General features: G+C 45.0%; 1 protein-coding gene and 1 pseudogene across 5 annotated transcripts in view; both read right to left on the bottom strand.

The window, feature by feature from the left end:
* EGLN1 (egl-9 family hypoxia inducible factor 1) overlaps positions 1-1,634 on the bottom strand; it is a 42,131-nt gene extending 40,497 nt beyond the window's left edge. The window contains exon 1 of one of the 4 annotated variants that reach the window (XM_081296961.1): positions 557-1,634. In XM_081296961.1, coding sequence (XP_081153087.1) covers positions 557-1,411 — 855 coding nt within the window. In that variant the 5' untranslated portion in view covers positions 1,412-1,634. The remainder of the gene's footprint in view (positions 1-556) is intronic. The other 3 variants (XM_081296959.1, XM_081296960.1, XM_081296958.1) reach the window with 3 other exon arrangements.
* Positions 1,508-23,182, bottom strand: LOC308651274 (tubulin delta chain-like; annotated as a pseudogene). Its single transcript has 2 exons — positions 21,985-23,182; positions 1,508-2,004 (listed from the first exon to the last, which is right to left on the bottom strand). The product of its transcript is annotated as a tubulin delta chain-like (transcript).
* Between the last annotated feature and the right edge of the window lie 1,887 nt (positions 23,183-25,069).

Below are 25,069 nucleotides of genomic sequence, written 5' to 3'. Positions count from 1 at the left end.
ACCTGCTGAGGAGCACTGCATAGCCAAGAGCAAACAAAAGGAATCCAGGAACGGAACCGGGGCCTCCTGCTCCAACGCGGTGCTGCCGCTGTTGATGTTCCAGGAAGCTACAAAACTGCTCCTTTTCAACAGAGGGATCATATCAACAAAGCACACAGAGGAAACCTAGCTAGGATGGAACCTGCCTGTACTGAGCGACCGAAAACGGAAATACCTCTTTCCCCGCTTGCAGTGGGTTTGAAAACAGCAGGGACGGAGCCGGACGGCAGGGGGAGGGCGGCGGCACAGCTCTTCCTGCACACTAGAGTCCCGCTACCAGAGACGTGCCTCTCTGAGGTCCGCTGCCCGCCTCTCCTAATGCGGTGCGTGGCAAGCCGCGCAGGATAGGGCCTGCGGGAAGGGCTGCGGGAAGCGCTGCGGGGTGACAACCGCGCACCGCGGGGCAGGGGGCCTTGCCCACTTGACCCGCGCAGTCCGAATCCAGGCCCTGCGCCCGCGCCCCGGCGCTCGCCGGCAGGACAGGCCGCCCCTCCTCGGCGCTCGCCCAGCCACTTACTTTCGTCCGGCCATTGATCTTGTAGTTGCCCAGCTTGCCATTGCAGTGGCGGATCAGGTCGTCCATGCTGCTCATGAGCAGCCCAATGGTCTCGCAGCCGGGCTCCTTGCCCTCGATCCAGGTGATCTTGTCACCCCGGATGTCCTTGGACGAGTCGCTCTTCTGACTGACCAGCTGCCCGTCCGTGAATTTGCCGGTGTCGTGCAGTGCGCGCACCTCGTCGCCGATCTGCTGCCCGGTCTCCCTGCCCAGGAAGTCGTCCACCACGCAGATGCCGTGCTTGTTCATGCACGGCACGATGTACTCCAGCGCCAGCTTCAGCGCGGGCAGCGGCTTGGTCTGCCCGTTGGGCCGCAGGCCGCCGCCGGGGCTCAGCGCCTCTCCGGGCGAGCTGCCCGCCGGGCACAGGCTGGCCCGCTCAGGACACGGCGACCGCCGCGCGGGCGGCTCCTCCTGGCCGCACTCGGCCGCGCCGCGGGGGCCCCGGGCCTGGGCCGCGTCCCCGGGGGCCGGCGCGCGCGCGGCCTCGGCGCTGCCCTGGCGCTGCCCCGCCGCCTTCCCGGCCCGCGCCCCGGCGTTCCCGGCGGCGGCCCCGGCCCGGGTCCGAGGCGCGGCGGAAGGCGGCGCGGGGCCGGGCTGCGCGCGCGGGGCAGCGGCCGGGCCGGCGGGGTCGCCGCCCTGGCACACGAGCTTGTGCTTCTTCCAGTCCTGGCGCTGGTGCTCCTTGCAGCAGTAGAAGGAGCTGCGGCAGCGGCCGCAGCGCAGCAGGTTCTCCATCTTCCCGCACAGCTCGCAGTACTGCCGGTCTCGCTCGCTCGCGCTCGGCCCTCCGGGCCCGCCGCTGTCACTGGCCATGGCGGCCGGGCCGGCCCGGGGCCGGGCGCGGGGCGGCGGCGGGGCCGTCAGGGCGCCGAGCACCGCCGCCCGCCGCGGAGCCGCGCGAAGCTGGCCTCAGCGCCGCATGGCTGCCGGGGCGGCGAGCGCGGCCTCGGGGCGCGGCCGGGGCGGCCCGGGGAGCGGGTGGGCAGGGCGCGGGCCGCGGCGCCACTCGCTCCGCGCGCGCTGCACGTACACCACGGCCGGCGGCCCGGCGGGCGGGGCGGGCGCACACGCGGCGCGCTCAGCGGGCGGGCTCGCGCGCCCCCGCCCCGCCCCGCCCGGACGCGCCGAGTCTGCGCGCGGGCGGGCGGCGACACCTGCCGGGCGAGCGCGCGGCTGGCGGGGCCGCGGGGCGCGCTCCGGGCGGGGCCGGGAGGAAGCGGAAGCCCGCGGCGGCGCGGCGCTCGCGGGGTTGACGCCTCCCGAGCCGGGTCCGCCCGCCCCCTGCGCCCGCGGGACCCCGCGCGGCCTCGCCCTGAGCTGCCGGGCGCTGGGAACAAAGAGCGCGGCGAGCCGCGGGGCCCGTAGGGCGATGGCTCTTTTCTTGCCTTCCTTAAACCCTGTGAAATCTGCCGGATCAGAGCCCCAGGAAGGCTTGATGGCAGCAGGTTAAATGAGGTGACCATTCCGGCTTCAGTGACCACGTCGGGCGCTCCAGTTCAAGCGCGGACTCCGGGAAGCTCGCCGGGTGCTGCAGGGCCTGCTGGCATTACCCCTGCTCGCATTTCGTGGAATACAGTTCTTTGTTTTGCACCAGGTGGAAACCTTACCAGAAACGAACCAGGGGTGCTGCCTTCCACCTGTCATCTGTCTTAAGAATAAAATTGCCTGCAAGTCGGTTTTCACAGGCTGACTGAGCACCGCCAGTGCGGGAACCCCACGCCAGCCTCACAAGTGCTCTACATGGGCTGCAAGTCACACCCCAGTCCTTAAAATACAGACTTACAGGAGCTGCAGTGTGTATCCCCAAGGCAGAAGAGTATGAGGAATTGTTATAAACCACATTGCAGAACAAATTTCTAAAAGGGGAAAAAAATCCAGCTTCAATCCCAAAGTGTAAGATTTCTTTTTCAACTACACATGATTTAAAGCTTATTAAATTCTGCAATGTACATAAAGGGCATCCTTGGAATCCAGTCTGGAGAGAGGACAATATCTCTGCAATTTGCTGGTCCTTTGGGAAACTGAGGAAATAATTAAATTCAAAGCTTCAAATTCCAGACCAAACTAAAAATCCTGCCTTCTTAGAACACTCTTGAGACCTAGGTCTACCTCAGATATGCATCCACCTTCCCCAGAGTGTTATGAAATTCAGTAAAGTGTCATTTCACACATTACTAATCGGGCTCTTAGTAAGTGTATTGAGTACATACGAGCAGTCACATGCCTGAATCCATCTTGTCACACTTGAGCACACAGTTCAGTGTAGGGGGTAACATTTAAATAATGACACCCCCCCCAAAAAAAATAATGACAACTCAGAGTTTAAACTGCCCCAGGAGGAGGACCATTACAATGGTTTAGGGATATGGAAAACTGCTAGCTCTGCCCTTTGCAGCAGTAAGAATCCATGAAATTAATTTAGAAATTTCTAAAACTGTCAAGGAGTTATTGTAGAGCTTACAAAAGCTAACTTTAAAACATTTTAGATATGTACAAATTATGTATTTCATTCAAGTAAAACCTAATTCTTTATAGGCCTCCTTTTGCTAGCGTAAGTATGAATTGTTCTTGACTATTCCTGAACTGTTCTTACTAGGCACATTCATGGCACAAATAGTTGATTCTTCTAAATTTAGTCATTTGTAGGTATTTTAAATAGTCCAAAAATTGTTTCAAAATTATTATTTAGGTCTATGGCATGCAAATTATTTACACACCCAAATGTACTCTTCTATTTTCATTGAAATCTGCTTAATAGATGTCCATACTGAGACCGTTGTTTGCAGCCTGATACAGTGGCACATTCCTGTAACCCCAGCTATTTGGGAGTCTGGCACGGTAGGATCTAGAATCCCAGGCCAGCTTGGGTCACATAGGAAGACCCCATCTCTCTCTCTCTCTCTCTCTCTCTCTCTCAAAAAAAAAAATTGTTAGCTTTTTTTGTTGTAAATACGTATACAAAATTACATGCTGAACATGTATATCTTGAAGGTACTTAATCTAGTCAAGTAAGATTCTTGTAAAGTTTTCATGAATAGAGCAAATATAAAATATTGATTTTAAGTATCTCCAAAGATCCATGGCTGCAGAATTTCCATTTACTCTAGCTTAATGATTTGTGAGCAAGTTCCAGTGCAGCACAGTTCCCCCACACCATGTGCTAACAGCTCAGTAGCCATTGGTGAGTTTGCCAAGATTCTGGACCTCCTTCAGCATCTGAGTGGTTGCCAATGGCCCAGGGGTTATAAAGCAGGTTCACACTGCTGTGCAAGAATTTGTGATCACTTACATGGTGCTCGCTGTTAGGTGCTACATTCTGTTCTAAGCATGCTGCAAATACTAAATTGACCTGTCAACAGAACTATGAGGTGGGTACTGACTGGGCCCATTTTACAGAAGGGAAACAAATAGAGCATGAGAAATCCCAGGCTTTGAGGGACTCCACCTGTCCAAAAGGACTGTCGTGGGAACTGAAGGAGGAGTGAAGCTAAAGGCACTGCCCTAACCCATGGAATCAACCGCCACCAAAGCTAACAGCACCCCTTTTGGCACCCCTGTGCTCTTTCAGGAGTGTTTCCTTAAGCCGTATAAAGTGATAGCCACTGAGGACTGACCAGAAATGGATGCAATGCTGAGAGCAAAAGGTAAGTGAGGAAACAGATGCAGGAGTGACTGTGACCCTTGAGGAAAGCTGTGGACAGAACAGTGTCTTTGAGGAACTAGCCCCGTCTCTGCTCTAACACATTGAAGATTCACATCGACTATCATCCCCACACAGGGAATCAAATATCTGATTTAACTAATGGTCTCTTGTTTCCCCATCTGTGACAATTTTGTTTTAATGCATTGCAGAGAACAGAAAAATCAGATGTCACAGGCATTCCACCAAGATAAACAGGAAGGCAATCTTTGGGTTCCCAGAAAATCAACTGAGAATCTGAGCCATTTTCTATCTATAGTTTGGGAACACATACAAGAAAGTGTGTCTTCAACATTGAAGCAGCACCTGCTGTCTGTGCCAGCATTCTGCCAGAGGCACACGTGTTCCCAGGTGCATAAGGCTGCCCTGGTCCTAGTGCTTCTGGGCAAGGCCGTCCCCCCTGGAAAATGAAATCATTAACTAAGAACTTCTGTATGTCCAGGAAAATTGAAATAGCCAAACTGTATCAGTCATGATCATAAAATGACCCACGATCCAGTTTAGAATTTTATTATGTATTGTAAAATAAGAGGTATAAAATTCATGGCCATTTCTCATTATAGTGAGTTTTTAAAATGGCTCACAAACTTGGGATTCTATCTATTATGTTAATGTGATTTTTTCCCTAGCAAAGATTATCTTAACATCAAACCAACTTTTATCATAGTGCCAATTAGTAACTTATACCAACCCAAGTTGGAGACACAGAAATAATTTTTTTAAAGAGAGAGTGAAAGGAGAGAGAGAGAGAGAATTTTTAATATTTAGTTTTTAGTTCTCGGCGGACACAACATCTTTGTTGGTATGTGGTGCTGAGGATCGAACCCGGGCCGCACGCATGCAAGGCGAGCGCGCTACCGCTTGAGCCACATCCCCAGCCCCACAGAAATAATTTTCCTGCAGCAAACCAAAAACCTAAACAAAAACAGAGAAAATGGGATTCCAACATGGCGGCGGGCGCAGAGAGATCAAGTCTCTGACCTCTTCAGCTGTGCGGGCATAGGGAGTCATAAACAACCTAAATCTGTTTGCTCAGGATCACTAGGCAATGCTGAGCTGACGTGGATCTGGGGCGAACAGTCTGGGCCTCTCAGAACACACACTGAGCCCTGATCGGCTGAATTCAAACTCCTGTTCACTTGCTTCCCGCAGACAAACAGCTGTGACTCAGCATTAATCCATCCGGCTGAAACAACTGGTCAGCCCTTCTCATCCTACGGAGGTAAATGCCTACCGAGCCTTCATATAGTGGCCACAGGTTTGAAACGGGGCTTGGGAGAGACAGTAAGGACCCACCCGTTGCATTGGTCGCCCGGCAAAGGGAAACGAACTGTCGCCATTTGCAAGAGACACCACTATGGCAGAGAACTGACGTCATCAGACTGCGGCGGAGGAGATAACTTCATTGAAACCTGCGGCTACAGGTGTGTAATCCCCTAGCCTTCCCTCTCCACACATCGGGGAAACCTTAAGGGCCCCTCCCAGCTCTCCCGTAAGGGCCCCTCCCAGCTCTCCCATGAGCGCGATAGCCAGACCAAGGGAATCAGAGGTGGCGCGGGACCTGCGGCGAGGGACTACCGCTCCCACCAGGGCTGACTGCTGAGGTCTCTTCCACCAGCTACCGGGGGAGTGGCTACCGGAGGGCAAGTAAAATTCGCTGAGGATTCTCAGCCCCAAGCTCTACAAACTTAGGGTCTGAGGGAATGGCAAACTGGAAGAGTGTGCCCAGTCGTTCATGAAAACAGGGCTCCCGGGAGCAGCAGACCTGGCGTGTAGCCAGTATTGTGATGAGCGGCACCCGTGAGAGGGGCCTGGCTAGAAGAAAAGTGGGAAGTGACTAGACACAAGAGGAGGCCCTAGACACTCAGGATTGGAGACTCGCCCAGTCTGGGAGGAGCTGCTGCACAGTGATTGGTTCCCGCGTATTGACAGGAGAAACTTGACCTGGTGGGCACAGCGCCACCTAATGGAAGAGAAGTTAATCAAACTCTAAGACTGCATTTATTAGTTTTTTTTTTCTTTTTTTCTTTTCTCTCTTTTTTTTTTTGATTTGGGTTTTTCTTTCATTTTAATTTTTCTTTCTTGTTGTTTTTTTTTTACAATTTTTTAAATTTTTTTCTTCTAATTTTAATTTTAATTTTTTAAATTATTATTATTTTTTTTATTTTTTTCTTTTTTTATTTCCTATTTTTTTCTTCTTTTGTCTTTTCATTTTTCTTATCCCCCCTTCCTTGAATTCTACCTGCTTACTCTCATTCTCTTTAGTGACTTCTTCCCTTCCCTTCTAATACCTTTCCTCCCAAGCATCAAATAAATTTATAGGAGTAAACAGTAACTCAGCAGTCAAACAGAACAAGAAGTAACACGAGCAGCTTCAAAAAGCAAGGAAGAAAAGGAGTACAAACAATGCAGGACAGCCTAAATATTCAGGAGGACCTAGAGTCATCAGAAAAATGGTCATATAAAGAACTCAAGGAACACCTTAGACAGATGGAATGGAACCTTAAAGAGGATACAAGACAGCAAATTCAAGCAGCGAAAGAACACATTGAGAATGAATTACATAAACAGATAAAAGAAGAAGTTAAGCATCTTTATCAGGAGATAGAGATTATACAAAATAATCAAACAATAATTCTAGAAATGAAGGAAACGATAAACCAAATTAAAAACTCAATTGAGAGTATCACTAACAGAGTGGAGCAAGTAGAAGCCAGAACGTCAGATAATGAAGACAAAATATATCATCTTGAAAAGAGTCTAGCCAACTCAGAAAGGCTGGTAAAAAATCACGAGAAAAACATCCAAGAGTTATGGGATAACATAAAAAAACCAAGCTTACGAGTCATCGGGATAGAAGAAGGTACAGAGATTCAAACCAAGGGAATGAGAAACCTGCTGAATGAAATAATTACAGAAAACTTTCCAGAAATAAAAAAGGAAACAGATATACAAATTGAAGATGCATACAGGACACCGAGCACACAAAATCACAGTAGACCAACGCCAAGACACATTGTTATGAAGATATCCAATATACAGAACAAAGAGAAAATATTAAAAGCTACAAGAGAAAGGAGACAGATTACATTCAGGGGTAAACCAATAAGGTTAACAACGGATTTTTCATCACAGACACTGAAAGCAAGAAGGTCTTGGAACAATGTATTTCAAACACTGAAAGACAATGGATGCCAACCAAGAATTCTGTATCCAGCAAAATTAAGCTTCAGGTATGACAACGAAATAAAAATCTTTCATGATAAACAAAAGTTAAAAGAATTTGCAGCCAGAAAACCAGCATTGCAAAGCATTTTGAGCAAAATACTACACGAGGAAGAAATGAAAAACAATAACCAAAACCATCAGTGGGAAGTGCCTCAGTAAAGACAGAGGGCGAGGGGAAAGATAATCATGGAGAAACAAACTAAATTTTTTAAAAAAAGGATAAACAATCAAACATGGATGGAAGTACAAACCATATATCAATAGTAACTCTGAATGTTAATGGCTTAAACTCTCCAATAAAGCGACATAGGCTGGTATCATGGATTAAAAAAAACAAATCCAACAATATGCTGCCTCTAGGAGACACATCTGATTGGAAAAGACATACACAGGCTGAAGGTGAAAGGATGGGAAAAAATATACCACGCACACAGTCCTCGTAAGCAAGCAGGGGTGGCCATCCTCATATCGAATAAAATCGACTTCAAGACTAAGTTAATCAAAAGGGATAAAGAAGGTCATTATATACTGTTAAAAGGAACCATTCACCAACAAGACATAACAATTATCAATATTTATGCACCAAATAATGGTGCTGTGACTTTCATAAAACAAATTCTCCTCAAGTTCAAGAATCAAATAGACCACAACACAATAATTATGGGTGACTTCAACACACCTCTCTCACCATTGGACAGATCCTCCAAACAAAAGTTGAATAAAGACACTATAGAACTCAATATCACAATCAATAACCTAGACTTAACTGACATAAATAGAATATATCAACCATCATCAAATGGATATACTTTTTTCTCAGCAGCACATGGATCCTTCTCAAAAATAGACCATATATTATGCCATAGGGCAACCCTCAGTAAATATAAAGGGGTGGAGATAATACCATGCATTTTATCTGATCATAATGGAATGAAACTGGAAATCAATGATAAAAGAAGGAAGGAAAAATCCTACATCACATGGAAAATGAACAATATGTTACTGAATGATCAATGGGTTACAGAAGACATAAAGGAGGAAATCAAAAAATTCTTAGAGATAAATGAAAATACAGACACAACATATCGGAATCTATGGGACACAATGAAAGCAGTTTTAAGAGGAAAATTCATCGCTTGGTGGTCATTCCTCAAAAAAAGAAAAAAACCAACAAATAAATGAGCTCACACTTCATCTCAAAGCCCTAGAAAAGGAAGAGCAAAACAACAGCAAATGTAGCAGAAGGCAAGAAATAATTAAAATCAGAGCGGAAATCAATGAAATTGAAACAAAAGAAACTATTGAAAAAATTAACAAAACTAAAAGTTGGTTCTTCGAAAAAATAAATAAGATCGACAGACCTTTAGCCATGCTAACGAAGAGAAGAAGAGAGAGAACTCAAATTACTAACATACGGGATGAAAAAGGCAATATCACAACAGATGCTACAGAAATACAGAAGACAATTAGAAATTATATTGAAAACCTATATTCCAATAAAATAGAAGATAGTGAAGACATCGATAAATTTCTTAAGTCATATGGTTTGCCCAGACTGAGTCAGGAGGATACACACAATTTGAACAGACCAATATCAATGGATGAAATTGAAGAAGCCATCAAAAGACTACCAACCAAGAAAAGCCCAGGACCGGATGGGTATACAGCAGAGTTTTACAAAACCTTTAAAGAAGAATTAATACCAATACTTTTCAAGTTATTTCAGGAAATAGAAAAAGAGGGAGCTCTTCCAAATTCATTCTATGAGGCCAACATCACCCTGATTCCGAAACCAGACAAAGACACCTCAAAGAAAGAAAACTACAGACCAATATCTCTAATGAACCTAGATGCAAAAATCCTCAATAAAATTCTGGCGAATCGAATACAAAAACATATAAAAAAAATTGTGCACCATGATCAAGTAGGATTCATCCCTGGGATGCAAGGATGGTTCAACATATGGAAATCAATAAATGTTATTCACCACATCAATAGACTTAAAGATAAGAACCATATGATCATCTCGATAGATGCAGAGAAAGCATTCGACAAAGTACAGCATCCCTTTATGTTCAAAACATTAGAAAAACTAGGGATAACAGGAACTTACCTTGACATTGTAAAAGCTATCTATGCTAAGCCTCAGGCTAGCATCATTCTGAATGGACAAAAGTTGAAGGCATTCCCTCTAAAATCTGGAACAAGACAGGGATGCCCTCTCTCACCACTTCTATTCAATATAGTTCTCGAAACACTGGCCAGAGCAATTAGACAGATGAAAGAAATTAAGGCATAAAAATTGGAAAAGAAGAACTTAAATTATCACTATTTGCAGATGACATGATTCTATACCTAGAAGACCCAAAAGGGTCTACAAAGAAACTACTAGAACTAATAAATGAATTCAGCAAAGTGGCTGGATATAAAATCAACACGCATAAATCAAAGGCATTTCTGTATATCAGCGACAAAACTTCTGAAATGGAAATGAGGAAAAACACTCCATTCACAATATCCTCAAAAAAAATAAAATACTTGGGAATCAACTTAACAAAAGAGGTGAAAGATTTATACAATGAAAACTACAGAACCCTAAAGAGAGATGTAGAAGAAGATCTTAGAAGATGGAAAAATATACCCTGTTCATGGATAGGCAGAACTAACATCATCAAAATGGCGATATTACCAAAAGTTCTCTATAGGTTTAATGCAATGCCAATCAAAATCCCAACGGCATTTCTTGTAGAAATAGATAAAGCAATCATGAAATTCATATGGAAAAATAAAAGACCCAGAATAGCGAAAGCAATTCTAAGCAGGAAGTGTGAATCAGGCGGTATAGCAATACCAGATTTCAAACTATATTACAGAGCAATAGTGACAAAAACAGCATGGTACTGGTACCAAAACAGGCGGGTGGACCAATGGTATAGAATAGAGGACACAGAGACTAATCCACAAAGTTACAACTACCTTATATTTGATAAAGGGGCTAAAAGCATGCAATGGAGGAAGGATAGCATCTTCAACAAATGGTGTTGGGGAAACTGGAAATCCATATGCAACAAAATGAAACTGAATCCCTTTCTCTCGCCATGCACAAAAGTTAACTCAAAATGGATCAAGGAGCTAGATATCAAATCAGAGACTCTGCATCTGATAGAAGAAAAAGTTGGCTCCGATCTACATATTGTGGGGTCGGGCTCCAAATTCCTTAATAGGACACCCATAGCACAAGAGTTAATAACAAGAATCAACAAATGGGACTTAATTAAACTTAAAAGTTTTTTCTCAGCAAGAGAAACAATAAGAGAGGTAAATAGGGAGCCTACATCCTGGGAACAAATTTTTACTCCTCACACTTCAGATAGAGCCCTAATATCCAGAGTATACAAAGAACTCAAAAAATTAGACAATAAGATAACAAATAACCCAATCAACAAATGGGCCAAGGACCTGAACAGACACTTCTCAGAGGAGGATATACAATCAATCAACAAGTACATGAAAAAATGCTCACCATCTCTAGCAGTCAGAGAAATGCCAATCAAAACCACCCTAAGATACCATCTCACTCCAGTAAGATTGGCAGCCACTATGAAGTCAAACAACAACAAGTGCTGGCGAGGATGTGGAGAAAAGGGTACACTTGTACATTGCTGGTGGGACTGCAAATTGGTGCGGCCAATTTGGAAAGCAGTTTGGAGATTCCTGGGAAAGCTGGGAATGGAACCACCATTTGACCCTGCTATTGCCCTTCTCAGACTATTCCCTGAAGACCTTAAAAGAGCATGCTACAGGGATACTGCCACATCGATGTTCATAGCAGCACAATTCACAATAGCTAGACTGTGGAACCAACCCAGATGCCCTTCAATAGATGAATGGATAAAAAAAATGTGGCATCTATACACAATGGAGTACTATGCAACAATAAAAAATGACAAAATCATAGAATTTGCAGGGAAATGGATGGCACTAGAGCAGATTATGCTTAGTGAAGCTAGCCAATCCCTAAAAAACAAATACCAAATGTCTTCTCTGATATAATGAGAGCAACTATGAACAGAGCAGGGAGGAAAAGTAGGAAGAAAAGAGTAACATTAAACAGAGACATGAGATGGGAGGGAAAGGGAGAGAAAAGGGAAATTGCATGGAAATGAAGGGAGACCCTCATTGCTATACAAAATTACATATAAGAGGTTGTGAGGGGAATGGGAAAATAAACAAGGAGAGAAATGAATTACAGTAGATGGGGTAGAGAGAGAAGATGGGAGGGGAGGGGAGGGGGGATTGTAGGGGATAGGAAAGGTAGCAGAATACAACAATTACTAATAGGGCATTATGTAAAATTGTGGATGTGTAACTGACGTGATTCTGCAATCTGCATTTGGGGTAAAATTGGGGGTTCATAACCCACTTCAATCTAATGTATGAAATATGATATGTCAAGAGCTTTGTAATGTTGTGAACAACCAATAAAAAAAAGAAAAAAAGAAAAAAAACCGAGAAAATGATATAGGCAGTTCCATATGTATCAGCTCAAACATTTATCAACCTTCGCCCTCTTCTTCTCTGTCTCACCCTGTTCTGCCCCTTTCTGTTCTTGATGGGTGGGTGGGAGGGAATATTAAACAAATACTTCAATATGCATGTCTGAGAAGGCCTGTAAGAAAAAGATCAAGTATTAGATTTTTTTCTGGTTGTCTCAGGATTCTGTTTTTTGTGTTTCTTGAGTGGATTTTGCTTTACCAGTACCTGTCCACCCACCTCCCTCCCCCTACTGATTTGCTGGAGGAACGTGACCACTTATGCTGTAGATGTTCCTTGTTCTGAATTGGTTGGCTACTTCCTGTGATAACCCCTTTGCTCCTGTAGGTAGTGAGATGGATTTTTATCAGCCTCATGGTCTGGGTGCTGTGCATCTCCTATCAGGTCATATCTGGAGACACAGGCTGGCTGGGAGTTGTTGTTCATGGTCATGTGACCACAGCCTGCTTCCTCCCTCTGAAGATTACACCACCCTCTTGTCAGTTGTTCTAGCTTCAGATGATGACTGTCCTTCAATCCCATATTTCATTAGAGGTGTAGAATAAGGAACTTTCTAATCCTATCATTCTTTCTGAATTTATTACCTGAAGAAATTCTACCTTATGAAGCCTTTCTCCATCAACTCTCGGTTACCCTGAAATTACCACTTGTACGTGACAGGGAGAGTCAATCCCTGTTTCTTTTTATTTCTTAATTTTCAGACATATTGAGCTGGTGTCCTAGTGATTTCTAAAGAGGTATAAAGAAACAGCATGAATTCGTGGATTTTCATGGCTGCAGTATTTTCATCATTCTCTCTGGTGCTCCAACTGTCCCATGTGTCCTAGACATGGTCACATTAACCTGTGAGGAGTTTTTGCTTCCTGGCACAAGATGGCCCAGACTGACCTTGCACATTCCTTGTCCCTGGCATAGACAGGGCATAACTCCAGAGCCCTGGTTACTTCTAGTGGAAAATGGTGGTTTATACTGCTGTCAGGAGGACGCATGACCACTGGGTTGATGTGACTTCTAGTGCCTTCTGATAGAGCCAGGATGGGTGGTTTTGTGTGACTGTGCCAGGAGTAGAAGCATTGTTGGGCCTCACTCTTCTGGAGCCTTAGTTTAATGTCCTCTTTCCCTCTGCTGCAGTGTCTCCGAGGGACACCACGGCCTGGCTGCTCATCTGCTTTTCTCAGAAGAAATGCTCGTCCAAGCTGCTGCCCCAGGGCTGGCCCCTTCTGGCCTCCTCCCCAAGGGCTGCTGGGCCTCCCACGCCAGCGTTTAGTGCCCAGTGCGGACACCCTGCAGGGTGACTCCTCTGTGCCTGCCCTTTGCTCTCCTCTTGTTCAAGGGCAGGTGCTTAAGCAACCTTGACATCACCGTCCTGCAGAGGCACACAGGCTAGAGGAATCTGGAGCTCATTTCTCTACTCACAGGTAATTGGGAGTTTGCACTGTTCCGTTTCCTGCTGGTGCTGAAGTTGGGTGTTATATGCATGTCAGATTTTATGGATTTGGGGGAAGCTGTATTGAGAAACAGTGATTTGGCCTCTGACTTTATACTCCAGACCTGAAGGCCCCGTTAGGGAGCACCTGTACCATAACTAGAGTGAGATCGTGTGGGAGCACGTGGGCCAGAGGTGCTTCAGAGCAGTGATGGACGCTGTAATGTAGACCAGGGTCAGAGAACTCTTCTGTGCAGACCCAGATGATAAACATCCTGGGCTTTGGGGACAGGCTGTTGCTTCTTGTTGGGGGCCAGCAACTCTGCTGCTGAAGCACAAAAACAGGCATCAACAAGAAGTGACCAGAGCAGTGTGGCTGTGCTCCCACTGACTCAACAGCAAAAACAGGCAACATCCTTGGGGCTGGAGTTGTGGCTCAGTGGTAGAGCACTTGCCTAGCACATGTGAGGCACTGGGTTCGATTCTCAGCACCACATTAAAAAAATAAAAAAATAAAGATATCATGTCCATGTACAGCTAAAAATATTAAGACAAACAAACAAAAAAAAAAAAACAGGCAACATCCAGAGTTAGCCACAGGCCATAAGTGCCACCATGCCACATACCAGCCCCTGGGACTGACCTCAACACAGATCAATCACAAAATGTCATGAGATGGTGGTGTGCTTCAACAGAAAGTTCAGAGAACATCAGTAGAGTAATATTTGCCTTTTTAAGAGTTTTTTTTCTCACTTAATAGAGAAACATCAGCTCACATCTTCCATTAGAGGCAGAAGGATGGAGATTGCTTTAGATCTTTGCCGTGTAGTATCACCATAGGCAATATTTAATGGTGTGAAATGGCTCACAGTATGTTGGGACGTAATATCACAATTCAGGCATCCAGTTCACACTTGTTGGTCAGTAAGCTTTAAAAGATTACACAAAATAGCGTCTGTAGTTTGCAGACAGTGTTCAGTGTGCTTGGAAGAACCTGAAGTGTGGATGGCGGTGTCCACCGTGAGAACTACTGAATGGTCTCGTCATGAACATCTTTGTTTTCTTTAGTTGTTTCTTCTTTTACAATTCCATAGTAAATGTGTAGACAATTTGTTAAATATATTTGTTTTGATCTGAAACAAATAATAATTTAATGGCTTGTTTGTGATAGAATATAGTGTAAAAGAATGAATAAACAAAGGACTTAAAAACAAAAGATGCTTTAGTAGATGGGATGCTTTTGTGGTTTGGATCTAATAATGTCCCCCTCAGAACTTGTTTGTTTTTTTTTTTAAAGGGAGAGAGAGAGAATTTTTTTTTAATATTTTATTTTTTTAGTTTTCAGTGGATACAACATCTTTATTTTATTTTTATGTGGTGCTGAGGATCGAACCCAGCGCCCCGCGCATGCCAGGCGAGCGCACTACTGCTTGAGCTACATCCCCAGCCCAGAGCTTGTTGTTTTTTTGTTTTTTTGTTTTGGGGGTATTGAGAATTGAATTTAGGGGCACTCGACCCCTGAGTCACATTTCCAGCCCTATTTTGTATTTTATTTAGAGACAGTGCCTCACTAAGTTGCTGGCTGGCTTTGAACTCATGATCCTCCTGCCTCTGCCTCCTGAGCTGCTAGGATTACAGGTGTGCACCACTGTGTCTGGCCCCCAGAGCTTGTTGTGAAAACTGATCCCTGATGAATCACGGTTCTGGGGTGTTTAGGCAGTGATGAGCACTGTGACCTTTCCAGTGGATTGATCCATTTGATGGATTCGTATTGCAAATTGTCAACTGTGTGCTACTATACACAGGTAAGGAGAGGCTGGAGGAGGTGGTCACTGGGGGCATGCCCTTGGGTGCTTTATCTTATCCCCAGTCCTAGGCAGCTCTCTCCTGCTCTTTGCTTTCTGGCTGCTGTGAGCTGTGCCCTCTCCTCGACTGCATCCTTCATTGAGATGTTCTGTCTCACCTCAGGCCAGAGCAGTGGAGTTGACCCACTGTGGACCATAACCTCTGAAACTGTGACCCCCCAAATAGGCTTTCCTCCTCTAAGTGCTTCTTATCAGGTTTTTGGGAACAGTGAGAAAAAGCTAACTAAAATAGTTGCAGAAAATCATTGACAACATTTCTGTAGGCAATATGTTTCAGTCTAAAGAGCCTGGGGAATTTTGGAAAAATAACTGAGTTCAAATTCAAACTCCCTTAATACCTAGTGATCTTTAAAAGTGAGATGCCCTCCTGGTCCTCAGTTTACCCACCTGTAAGGGGAAATAATATTATCTACCGTGTATGTTAAAAGCTTAAAGAATTTACATAATAAGGTAAATTCTAGCTTTCCAAACTAACTCCTTAGAACTGTTTTGAAATTTTGAGTTTCTTAACCTATTTTGCCTTTTCTTTATAACCAAGTACAAAGTCTTTCTCTATATTTTAATCCATTTATAAATGCCTGTATTATATTCTCCAGGCCATAGAATCAAAACACAGATAAAGTCAAGTCTGACACCTTTAGACTCTCCCGGACACCTGCTGCAGTCACTGTGACCACTTGGTCTGAGCAAAAGAGAAGGGTGCAGCTCCATGCATGAGGGTGCCAATCTGCATCTTGCTTCCTCATGGCACTCTGAGCAGCCCTCCTCTTCTTCTGGCAGACCCACATGGAGCCTTCAGATCTTCAGATTCTTGTGTGGCTTGCACCACAGTTTCTTCTCTCCTGGTCAAATTGTTCTAACATGTGGTGCTAATATTTGGACATTTGTCCCCTGAAAAATCCTTGTTGAAGCCTAGTTGCCATCCAAGCAGCATGAAGAGCCAACTAAGCCAAGGGCAGAGATCTCATGGTGGATCAGAGCCCTTCTCAAAGAGCTGAGGCCACAGTGGGAGGTTCTGCTCTTGTCTGCTCTAGCTCTTCTCCTTCAACCATGCGACGCTGCAGCAAGAAGGCTAGCACCAGATGCTAGCGTCTTGTCCTGGGCCTCCCATACTCCAGAACTATGAGCCAAATAGAGTTCTTTTCATTATGAATCAGCAGCCTCAGGATTCCATTACAGCGGCAGCAGTGTACGCATGGCATCCCAGCAAGCCGCAGAAGGCACCTTTGTAGATAATGGCCTCCAAAAATATTTCTCAGCTCTTGACTTCTGAATGAGTCAATGATCTCATGTAAAGGGGGTTTGCAAGATAATAATGCCAATATTAGAGTAAATGTCGTTAGTATTGTATTCTAAGAAAATCACTGGCTGTGAACTAGGAAAGACTATGGAAATGGTTAGCAACATGGAAAGCATACTTCGTCAGGCTTCCAACAGATTCTCCTTCTGCAGGGGTAGAGCTCTAGATTGTTTATTTTATATCCTTGCATTTGTATTGCAAATCCCCAATGAAAAGTAAATTGTTTTCTGTGCTGAATGAATTGCAACCGGAAAGAAGGAAGAAGCAAACAAGCACCACAGAGTGTAGTCAGCAGTGAGGGCGGTGGACATGGCTGCCGTGGAGGAGACGCTTCCTGAAGAAGGTGTAAAGGGAAATTCTAAAGGAAGTCTCCCTGCCCACCTAGGTTACCTTATGTCTCAGAAAATCAATTTTTAAAAACTTTAAAATTTAAATTAAATCTATTTTAACTGATACATAAAAACATAAAAATGTACATATTTATGGGTTGGGGGTAGAAATGAATAATAGGAAGAATTGTTGAAAATTAACAAATATGTGGAAATTAAACAATATGCTACTGAACAATGATTGGATCAAAGACAAATATAAAAGGGAAAGAAACTAAATAATATGTTCAAGCAACGAAAAATGGAAACCAAAACCTATGCAACAAAAGCTGATCTAAGAGGAAAGTTCATAGCAATAAGTGCCTGAAAAAGAACGGTTTCAAGTGAAGGACCTAATGGACACCCCAAGGAAGTAAGTTAAGGAATTTTAATTAAGGAATTTAAAAGGACAAAGTAACCCCAAGATTAGCAGAAGGGAGGGAATAAAGATCATAAACAAGTGAAGTAGAGATTATAAAAATAACAAATGATCAATAAAACTAAGACCTTATTTAAAGCTAATGAAATTGACAAACCCTGGACTAAGGGGAAAAAAAGACTCAAATAAATTTAGAAATGAAAGGAAGACATTAAAACTGATAACAGAAATACAGAGGAGGATGACCAACTCCTGCGAACATCTATACACCAACAGATTAGACAACCTGGAGTAAGTGGAAGAATTCCTAAAAACACATAACCTACCAAGACCAAATGTTGAAGAGATTTGAGTCTGAACAGACTAGTAAATGACTGAGGAGATTAAGTAAGTAAGTAAAAATATCCATCAAAGAAAAGCCAAGGAATGCAGAGCATAGTAATACACAACCGTAATCTCGTTGCTCAGGAGGCTGAGGCAGGATGACAGCAAGTTCAAGGTCAGCCTAGGCAATTTAACAAGACTCTGTCTCGAAATAAAAAATAAAAAGTAACAAGGACTGGGGATGTGGCTCAGTGGTAAAGCTCCCCTGGGTTCAATCCCCAGTGCTGCCAAAGAAAAAAGTTTTAAAAAGCACAGGGCCAGATGGCTTACATTCTAAAGACAAACTGACACCAATTCTTCTTAAACTCTTCAAAAAAACTGAAGCATATGGAATACTTCCAAATTCATTTTATGAGATCAGAATTACCTGGTATTAAAGCCAAAACAAAGGCACTACAAGAAATGTAAAATATAGGCCAAAATCACTGATGAATATTGACACAAAAATCCTGAAAAAAAAATCCAAAAAACTAGAAAACCATATTTAACAGTACATTGAACAGTACGTTCACCATCATCAAGTGAAATTTATCCCTGGCATACATTTGGTTCAATACATGCAAACCAATAAATGCAATTCATCCTATTGACAGAATGAAGAACAAAACCGATCATCCTCATTGATGTAGAAACAGTATTTGACCTAATTTATTATCCTTTTATGATAAAATTCTTCAGCAAATCAGGTAGATAGACTTTTCCCCAGCACAATAGAGGCCACATGTGATCCACCCATGGCTGACATCATGCTCAACAGAGCAAAGTTAGTTTTCCTTCCCAGATCAGGAAAAAGACAAGGGTGCCCACTCTTACTACTTCTGCTAAACATAGTACAGGAAGTCCTAGCCAGAGCAATTGGGAAAGGGAAAGAAATAAGAGGTATCCAAGTAGGAAAAGATGAAGCAAAATTGTCTGCTGATATGATCTTACATATAGAACATCCAAAAAGTCTCCCCCAAATACTATTGGAACATATAAACAAATCCTGTAAAGTTGCAAGACAAAATCAGCTCACAAAAAAATCAGTAGCATTTCAATATGCTAACAACAAACTATCTGAAAAAGAAATTAAGAAAACAACCCCATTGGCATAACATAAAAAATAAAATACTCAGGAGTAGATTTAACCAAGGATGTGAAAGATGTGTACACTGAAAACTCTAAAGCAATGTTGAGGAAAACTGAAGAGACCCAAGTAAATGGGAAAACACCCCATGTTCATGGATTGGAAGAATTAATATTGTTAAAATGTCCGTGCAATTCAAAGTTACCTACAGATTCAGTGTAATCCCTATCAAAGTCCCAATGTCATTCTTCACAAAAATAGAAATAGAAATCTTAAAAATCACATGACATCTCAATCCTGAGCAAAAAGCACAAAGCCTGAGGTGTCACACCAGCAGGTTTTGAAGACATTTATGAAGATGTAGAGCTCGAAACAGCACGAACAGGCACAAAACAGACACATCAACCAATGGAACAGGATGGAGGGTTCAGAAATAAACCATATACGTTGCCATCAACTGATTTTTGACAAAGTTGCCAAGAACACAAAACGGGGAAAGAACAGTCTCTTCGGTAAATGGCCTTAGGAAAATTGGATATCCAAATGCAGAAAGATGAAAATTGTCACTTATCTTACCCCTTATTCAAGAATAAACACAAACTGTATTGAACCCTAAGATCTGAAATCATAAAGTGACTGGGAGGAAACGAAGCAGAAGCCCCATGATGTCTGGGCAGTGATTTCTTGGACATACCCCAAAGCACAGCGATGAAGCAGAACATCAGGACAGCGTCAGCCCACCAGGCGTTTGCTCAGGAAAGAAAACAACAGTGAAGAGACAGCCCATGGAGTGGACAGAATACCTGCAAGTCACATATGGGACAAGGACTGATACACCAACTACTCAGAGCAAGGAAAAGAAAACTAGTGAAAATAGGCAGAGGACTCAAAGGGGCATCTCTCAAAAGAAGACATACACATGGCCAACAGAGATAGGAAAGTGCAGATTCATGGGCTCAGGTACTATTTCGATACATGTTTACGTTGTGGAATAATGTGCACATTGCTCTCTAATCATCAGAGATTGCAAACCAAATCATGGGACTTACCACCTCATCCTGGTGACTGTTCCCAGAAAGATAAAAGATGGCAGTGTTGGCAAGGGTGTGGAGAGAAGGGGAGTTCGCCCTGGGAATGTTACAAATTAGTGCATCCCCTGTGTAAGATAGCATGGCAGTGCCCCCAAAACTGAAGATAGAATGGCCATGTGACCCAGTGATCCCGCTGCTGGTGTACACACCCAAAGGGAACGAAATCAGCAGGTTGAAGAGACACCGCACAGCAGATTCATTGCAGCACTGGTCACAATAGCCAAGACATGGAACCAGCCCTGGAGTCTGTCCACAGAGGAGAGGTCTGTAAACATGGAACACCGGGGGGTCTGCCTAACAACACGATGAACGTACAGGAGCTGTACGTCAAGTGAATGAGCCACCATTAGACAGATAGCGTGAGGACTTGAAGAACATCGGACTTGGAGACACAGAGAGTGGAGTGGCCATTACCAGGGGCTGGAGGGTGGTGACAGGGAGAGGAGAGACTGGTGGTCACCAGGCACAGTTTCAGCCATGCGGGAGGAGTAAGTCCTGGTGAGCTGTCACGCAACTGGACAACTAGAGTGAATCATGATGTATCATCTCTTTCAAAACGAAAAAGAGGGTTTTAAATGTTCACATCAAAAGGGCTGATAAACATTTGAGGTGATGAATTACTCTGGTCTGATCATTCCACAACGTACACATGTATCAAAATATTAAGTCAGCCCATAAATTTACACCATTATTTGTCAATTAAAAATAAAATTTAAGTTGGGTATGGTGGCCCATGCCTGTCCACCCAGCTACTCAGAGGCTGAGACTTGAGGATCAGTTGAGCCCAGGAATTCAAGACTAGCCTGAGCATGATAGATCCATCTGGAAAAAGCAAACTAACTAAAAGAAACTGTGGAAAAGGAAGAAATGGATAGGATCTTGCTTTACAGAGGACAGAACCAGGGCAGTGTCGGGAGAGGGCCATGGAGTCAAGTAAGGGATTTCTTGAAAGGTGGGAGAAAAAGCCACGTCTGACTGCTGACCTTGAGAGATGGTGGCTGTGGCTTTCCCTGAGATGCAGGGTGACAGTACAGAAGGGGAAGGGGAAGGGGAAGGCTGCTCACCTGATTAGGGCAGCCCTTACACACAGAGGAGTGTGGCCCTGGCTGTGGGGTGGCCACAGACCTTTCACCAGGCACCCATAATGAGTCAAGTCCAGTTGATGCTCCTGCAGCAAGACAAAGCACAGTGCCACACTCCATCTGCACGGGGCTGTCCCATGTTGCCATCTGGGTGGTGTGTGTGCATGTATGGACATAAGTACTCTGTGTGCAATGTGCCCATTCCTGTAACAGATGTGGAGTGTGCACGGGTGTCTGGTGCACGCATACTCAGTGTGCCAAGGTTACCTGAGGTGGGTAATTGCACAACAGGTGCTGTACATTGTACATGGCTGCGCAGGATCAGCCTTGAGCTCATCACACCATGTGACAAGTTGCTTGTTACAGCAGCATTCTGGAAAGTACATCGCACATGGGAAAGGAAGAGAAATGGAGCCACTGAAGTAGGAAAGGAAAAAATGGCCTGTGGGTAACAAGCAGTCCCCAGGTGGAGACTGGGCTTCCAAACACAGTGAGCACGTCGTGGCCTTGGGCTTGCAGAGGAGGCCTACCTGCTGCTTGCCCAGGCGTGGGCAGGGAGAGCATCTGGAGGAAGGCTTCCTGAAGCTGGCCCTGTCCTCTGCTCTCCCGAATGACCCTTCCTTGGTGCATTTAAACTCTTCTTTAATTGTTGAGGGCCACAGCCGAGTCGGGATGACGCATGGCATTTTTGCCAGAAGTAGTGGTTGAGAGGTGATGCCAGCGAGCCATTAAGATGATGACTTTTGAGTTCTCTCGGAGTTCCCGTTGAGTTCCGGTTGAGCTCTCGTGGGGATTCCTGAAGAGTTTGCCTTGGTTGGTAAAGTTCTGGTGGTGGGAGTTCCAGTTGGTGTGTGGTGTGTTCTTGCAGGAGCCGCGTGGGTGGCATTCGAGAGAGTTCCCTGGGAGTGTGCTGGTAGAGTTCGGAAATAAAGTTTCTTCCTGCTTGAGTGGCTCGTGATTTGTGCCCAGCCAGACTGCGGCAATTGGTGGCCTGTACGGGGAACTAAATTCTCCATTAAGTCTCCTAGTGGGTTTCTTCTGTAGTGAAAAGCGCCTTCTTCAGAATAAGTAGGCTGAAAAACACTTCCCAGCTGATGTGCAAGGACTTGATTTATATCACTAAAGGATATCTGCTTGATATTCATGAGCTTTCCACAGATCTTATGGACAGCATCGTTCTTGTGAACTAGGAGGGCATCTGAAGATCGGTACAGGTGAGAAAGAGTCATAACGGAGTTGTAGTTCTGAACAATAACCTCACCAGTTCCATAGGGCCACATAATCTGATTCATTCATACTCAAACTTAAAGAGTTTGAGTACTGATCTTGTAAATCCTGTGTAATGAAAGCTCCCAGCACAGATCCTGTGTCCCCAGCTATACTCATTATGATGAAAAAAAACCACTCAAGGAGTCACATTTCTCCACTTCCTTCTGGATTAGTTTCATGATAGATTCTTCATGCCTAGGTCCATGTACAGAGTAACCATATGCCCAGTTGTTTCCAGAACCTTGTTTTTGACAGAAGCATGCATGCTGACCATATTTCCATTGGCCAGACTGGGAAGCCTTTGTCAGAGTTTGATTGATAACCTTAGGTTCCATGTCAATAAGCACAGCCTGGGCAACTGGAACTCCATTTTCTTCCTCCCTGAAGAATCTTTCTTGGCAAGATGCTTGATATGCCTCATTTTCTTTTTTAGAGCAGAGTCCTTGGAAATTGTGTGAGTCACTAAATAAAGTATCAAACACTTCAAAACCAATCTGGTTGCCACACTGACCAAGCTGCACTGTTACTATTGACATGCTGAGCCATGAACTAGTCCTGTTTCTTCAAAAAAAGTGAGCAACCGATAAGAAAAACTGGTGTTCTGAAATATTGTATGACTTTCTCCAGGCCACCAAACTAGTAAGTGGCAAAGCCAAGACTCTCTCTTTTCCCACCGGCGGAGCTCCGGGCTACCGCCACTCACTGACAGCCCTCCACTCTGCCACGGTTTCCGTTGGGTTCAAACTTCAGAGGACCAACCCTCTCACTATTCGCATGCTCCTTTCTGGAACTAAAAAGCCACAGAGAAAGAAAGCATATGTTTCTTAAACGAAGAGTTTTGCTGTACTTCCCGCCGTTTCTATTCAGAAAGGTTAATTATGCATGTTCGATTTCTCTACTCACAGTCTTTGCTGGCTTTGAGCATAAGCCCTAAAGGATCCAGATTGGCCTTGACACAAATCTTCATGTTGTCACAGAGCCACATGTAAATTAAGTCAGTGCCTAAGTAAATATAAATAAAATACAGTCACAGCCGCTTCATTTGGGTACACTGTACACAAACATGATTCAGAGCATGCTGACAGCATTCATGACCTAAGACCAACCAGAGGGGTGACGGGGAGACCCTGTGGTGAGTGCTTGCCTAGCATGAGCAAGGTCCTAGGGGACAGGGGCGAGAGGAGTCAAACTGGGATTGTCACCTGCCCTTATAAAAGTTCATGAAGTTATTTATGTGTGAAACAGACCTGAGGCCACGTCCTCACTGAGGTCTGCTCCTTCTCTCAGCTGCTCCTCCAGATAATCACAGCAGGTACCACGCAATGGCAATGACCATGCCAGGCACAGAGAAAGGTAACTTGGCGGCCGAACAGGAGCTCTGGAAATCAGAGGAGCCAGTGTCTCCAGCCGGAGAACACCAAGGCACCTGAGTGAGGCCCAGGCTGGTGGAGACCTGTGCCTCCATGTCTCACAGGCACTTCCAAACCCCAAGGTTCTAAGGAGCCCCCTCCCCAGGCTCTTCTCCAGGCATCCACTGGCCGAGCCGCTGTCTGAGTTGGTGCCACAGCCGTCCCTGGAGGTCCCTGGCTTCCTCCCTTCTGCCTCCCCATCGGTAGACCTGCCAATCCTCGCACTGTCAGGGCTCTCAAGCCAGCTGTGTGTCCCTCAGTCACCCTGTACCTGGTGTTTGCTGTCAGCTCTAGTGACCCACAAGGGACATGTGAATATCACTATGATCTAAAAAGCTGGTGCAGGTGGCAGCAGAGGCTGTTCCCAGGACTCAGAGGGGCTCTGGGTCAGTCAGGAGAATCTCCAAGATCTGACCCGCTCAGAGGAGCACCTGGAAGGTCAGTCAGCAGTGGTCAGGCCACCTGGAACCCACTTCCCACCCATTCTTCTCATCAGTGCCATTGACACTCTTATTTTTATATTTTAAAGAAAGTACATTTAGAATTAGCCAGCTGCTCTCTGTATAGATGATTTCAGTTTTGTTGATGATGTCCAAAGTATCACAGTCAGCAGTCAGTGGAACGTGAGCCTTCTTCTGTCCCTAAGGCCTGAGCAGGGCCCATGGCCATGTTACTTCACAGAGCTTCTATGCAACCTATGTGACCTGGTGTTTGCTGGCCTTGACAACTGCAGTGAACACAGTGTGGAGTCGTCTCCCATCTCAGACCTGGCGACAGCATGGTGGTCAAGCCGGCCTATCTGGGGTGCTCGTCTGAGGATATCTGGGCTGCCAGAGGGTAAGGGATGTTTGGATCTTCTTTTGTGGGTGTGAATGCCTTTCAACACTATCTTCTTGGGCTTCAAAGCATTGGCTTTGGTTCTGGCTTCGGAGGGTCAGGAGCTACCTTCTTAGCTTTTGGTGCCATTTTGGTGAAAAGGCTGGTCATTGACCCTCTTAAGTGGGCACCACTCAAGTGTGGAACCTAGAGGCTGCTTGGTCTGGAACATAACTGACCCTCCCCCTCGGTCCCTAGACTCTGGTTGCTATCTCTGGACCAGTCTCTCTGCCTCAAAAATCTGCTTCCCACTTTCAATACTACTTCTCAGAGTTGTCTTTCTCATTACAGAAATTACATAACACTCCTATGCTTAATAATAAGGAACTTACAGGCTTGGGGTGTGGCTCAGTAGCAGAGCTCTTGCCCAGCATGCATGAGACCCTGGGTTCCATCCCCAGCACCACACAAATAATTCATTGATCATGAACTTGGTCAGTTCCCTACTCACCAGGCAGAAAGAAGCGATCCCCA

The sequence above is a fragment of the Spermophilus citellus genome (assembly GCF_964194105.1).
Source record: "Spermophilus citellus genome assembly, chromosome: 6".
Taxonomy (NCBI): Eukaryota; Metazoa; Chordata; class Mammalia; order Rodentia; family Sciuridae; genus Spermophilus; species Spermophilus citellus.
This window is presented reverse-complemented; position numbering and strand designations above follow the sequence as displayed.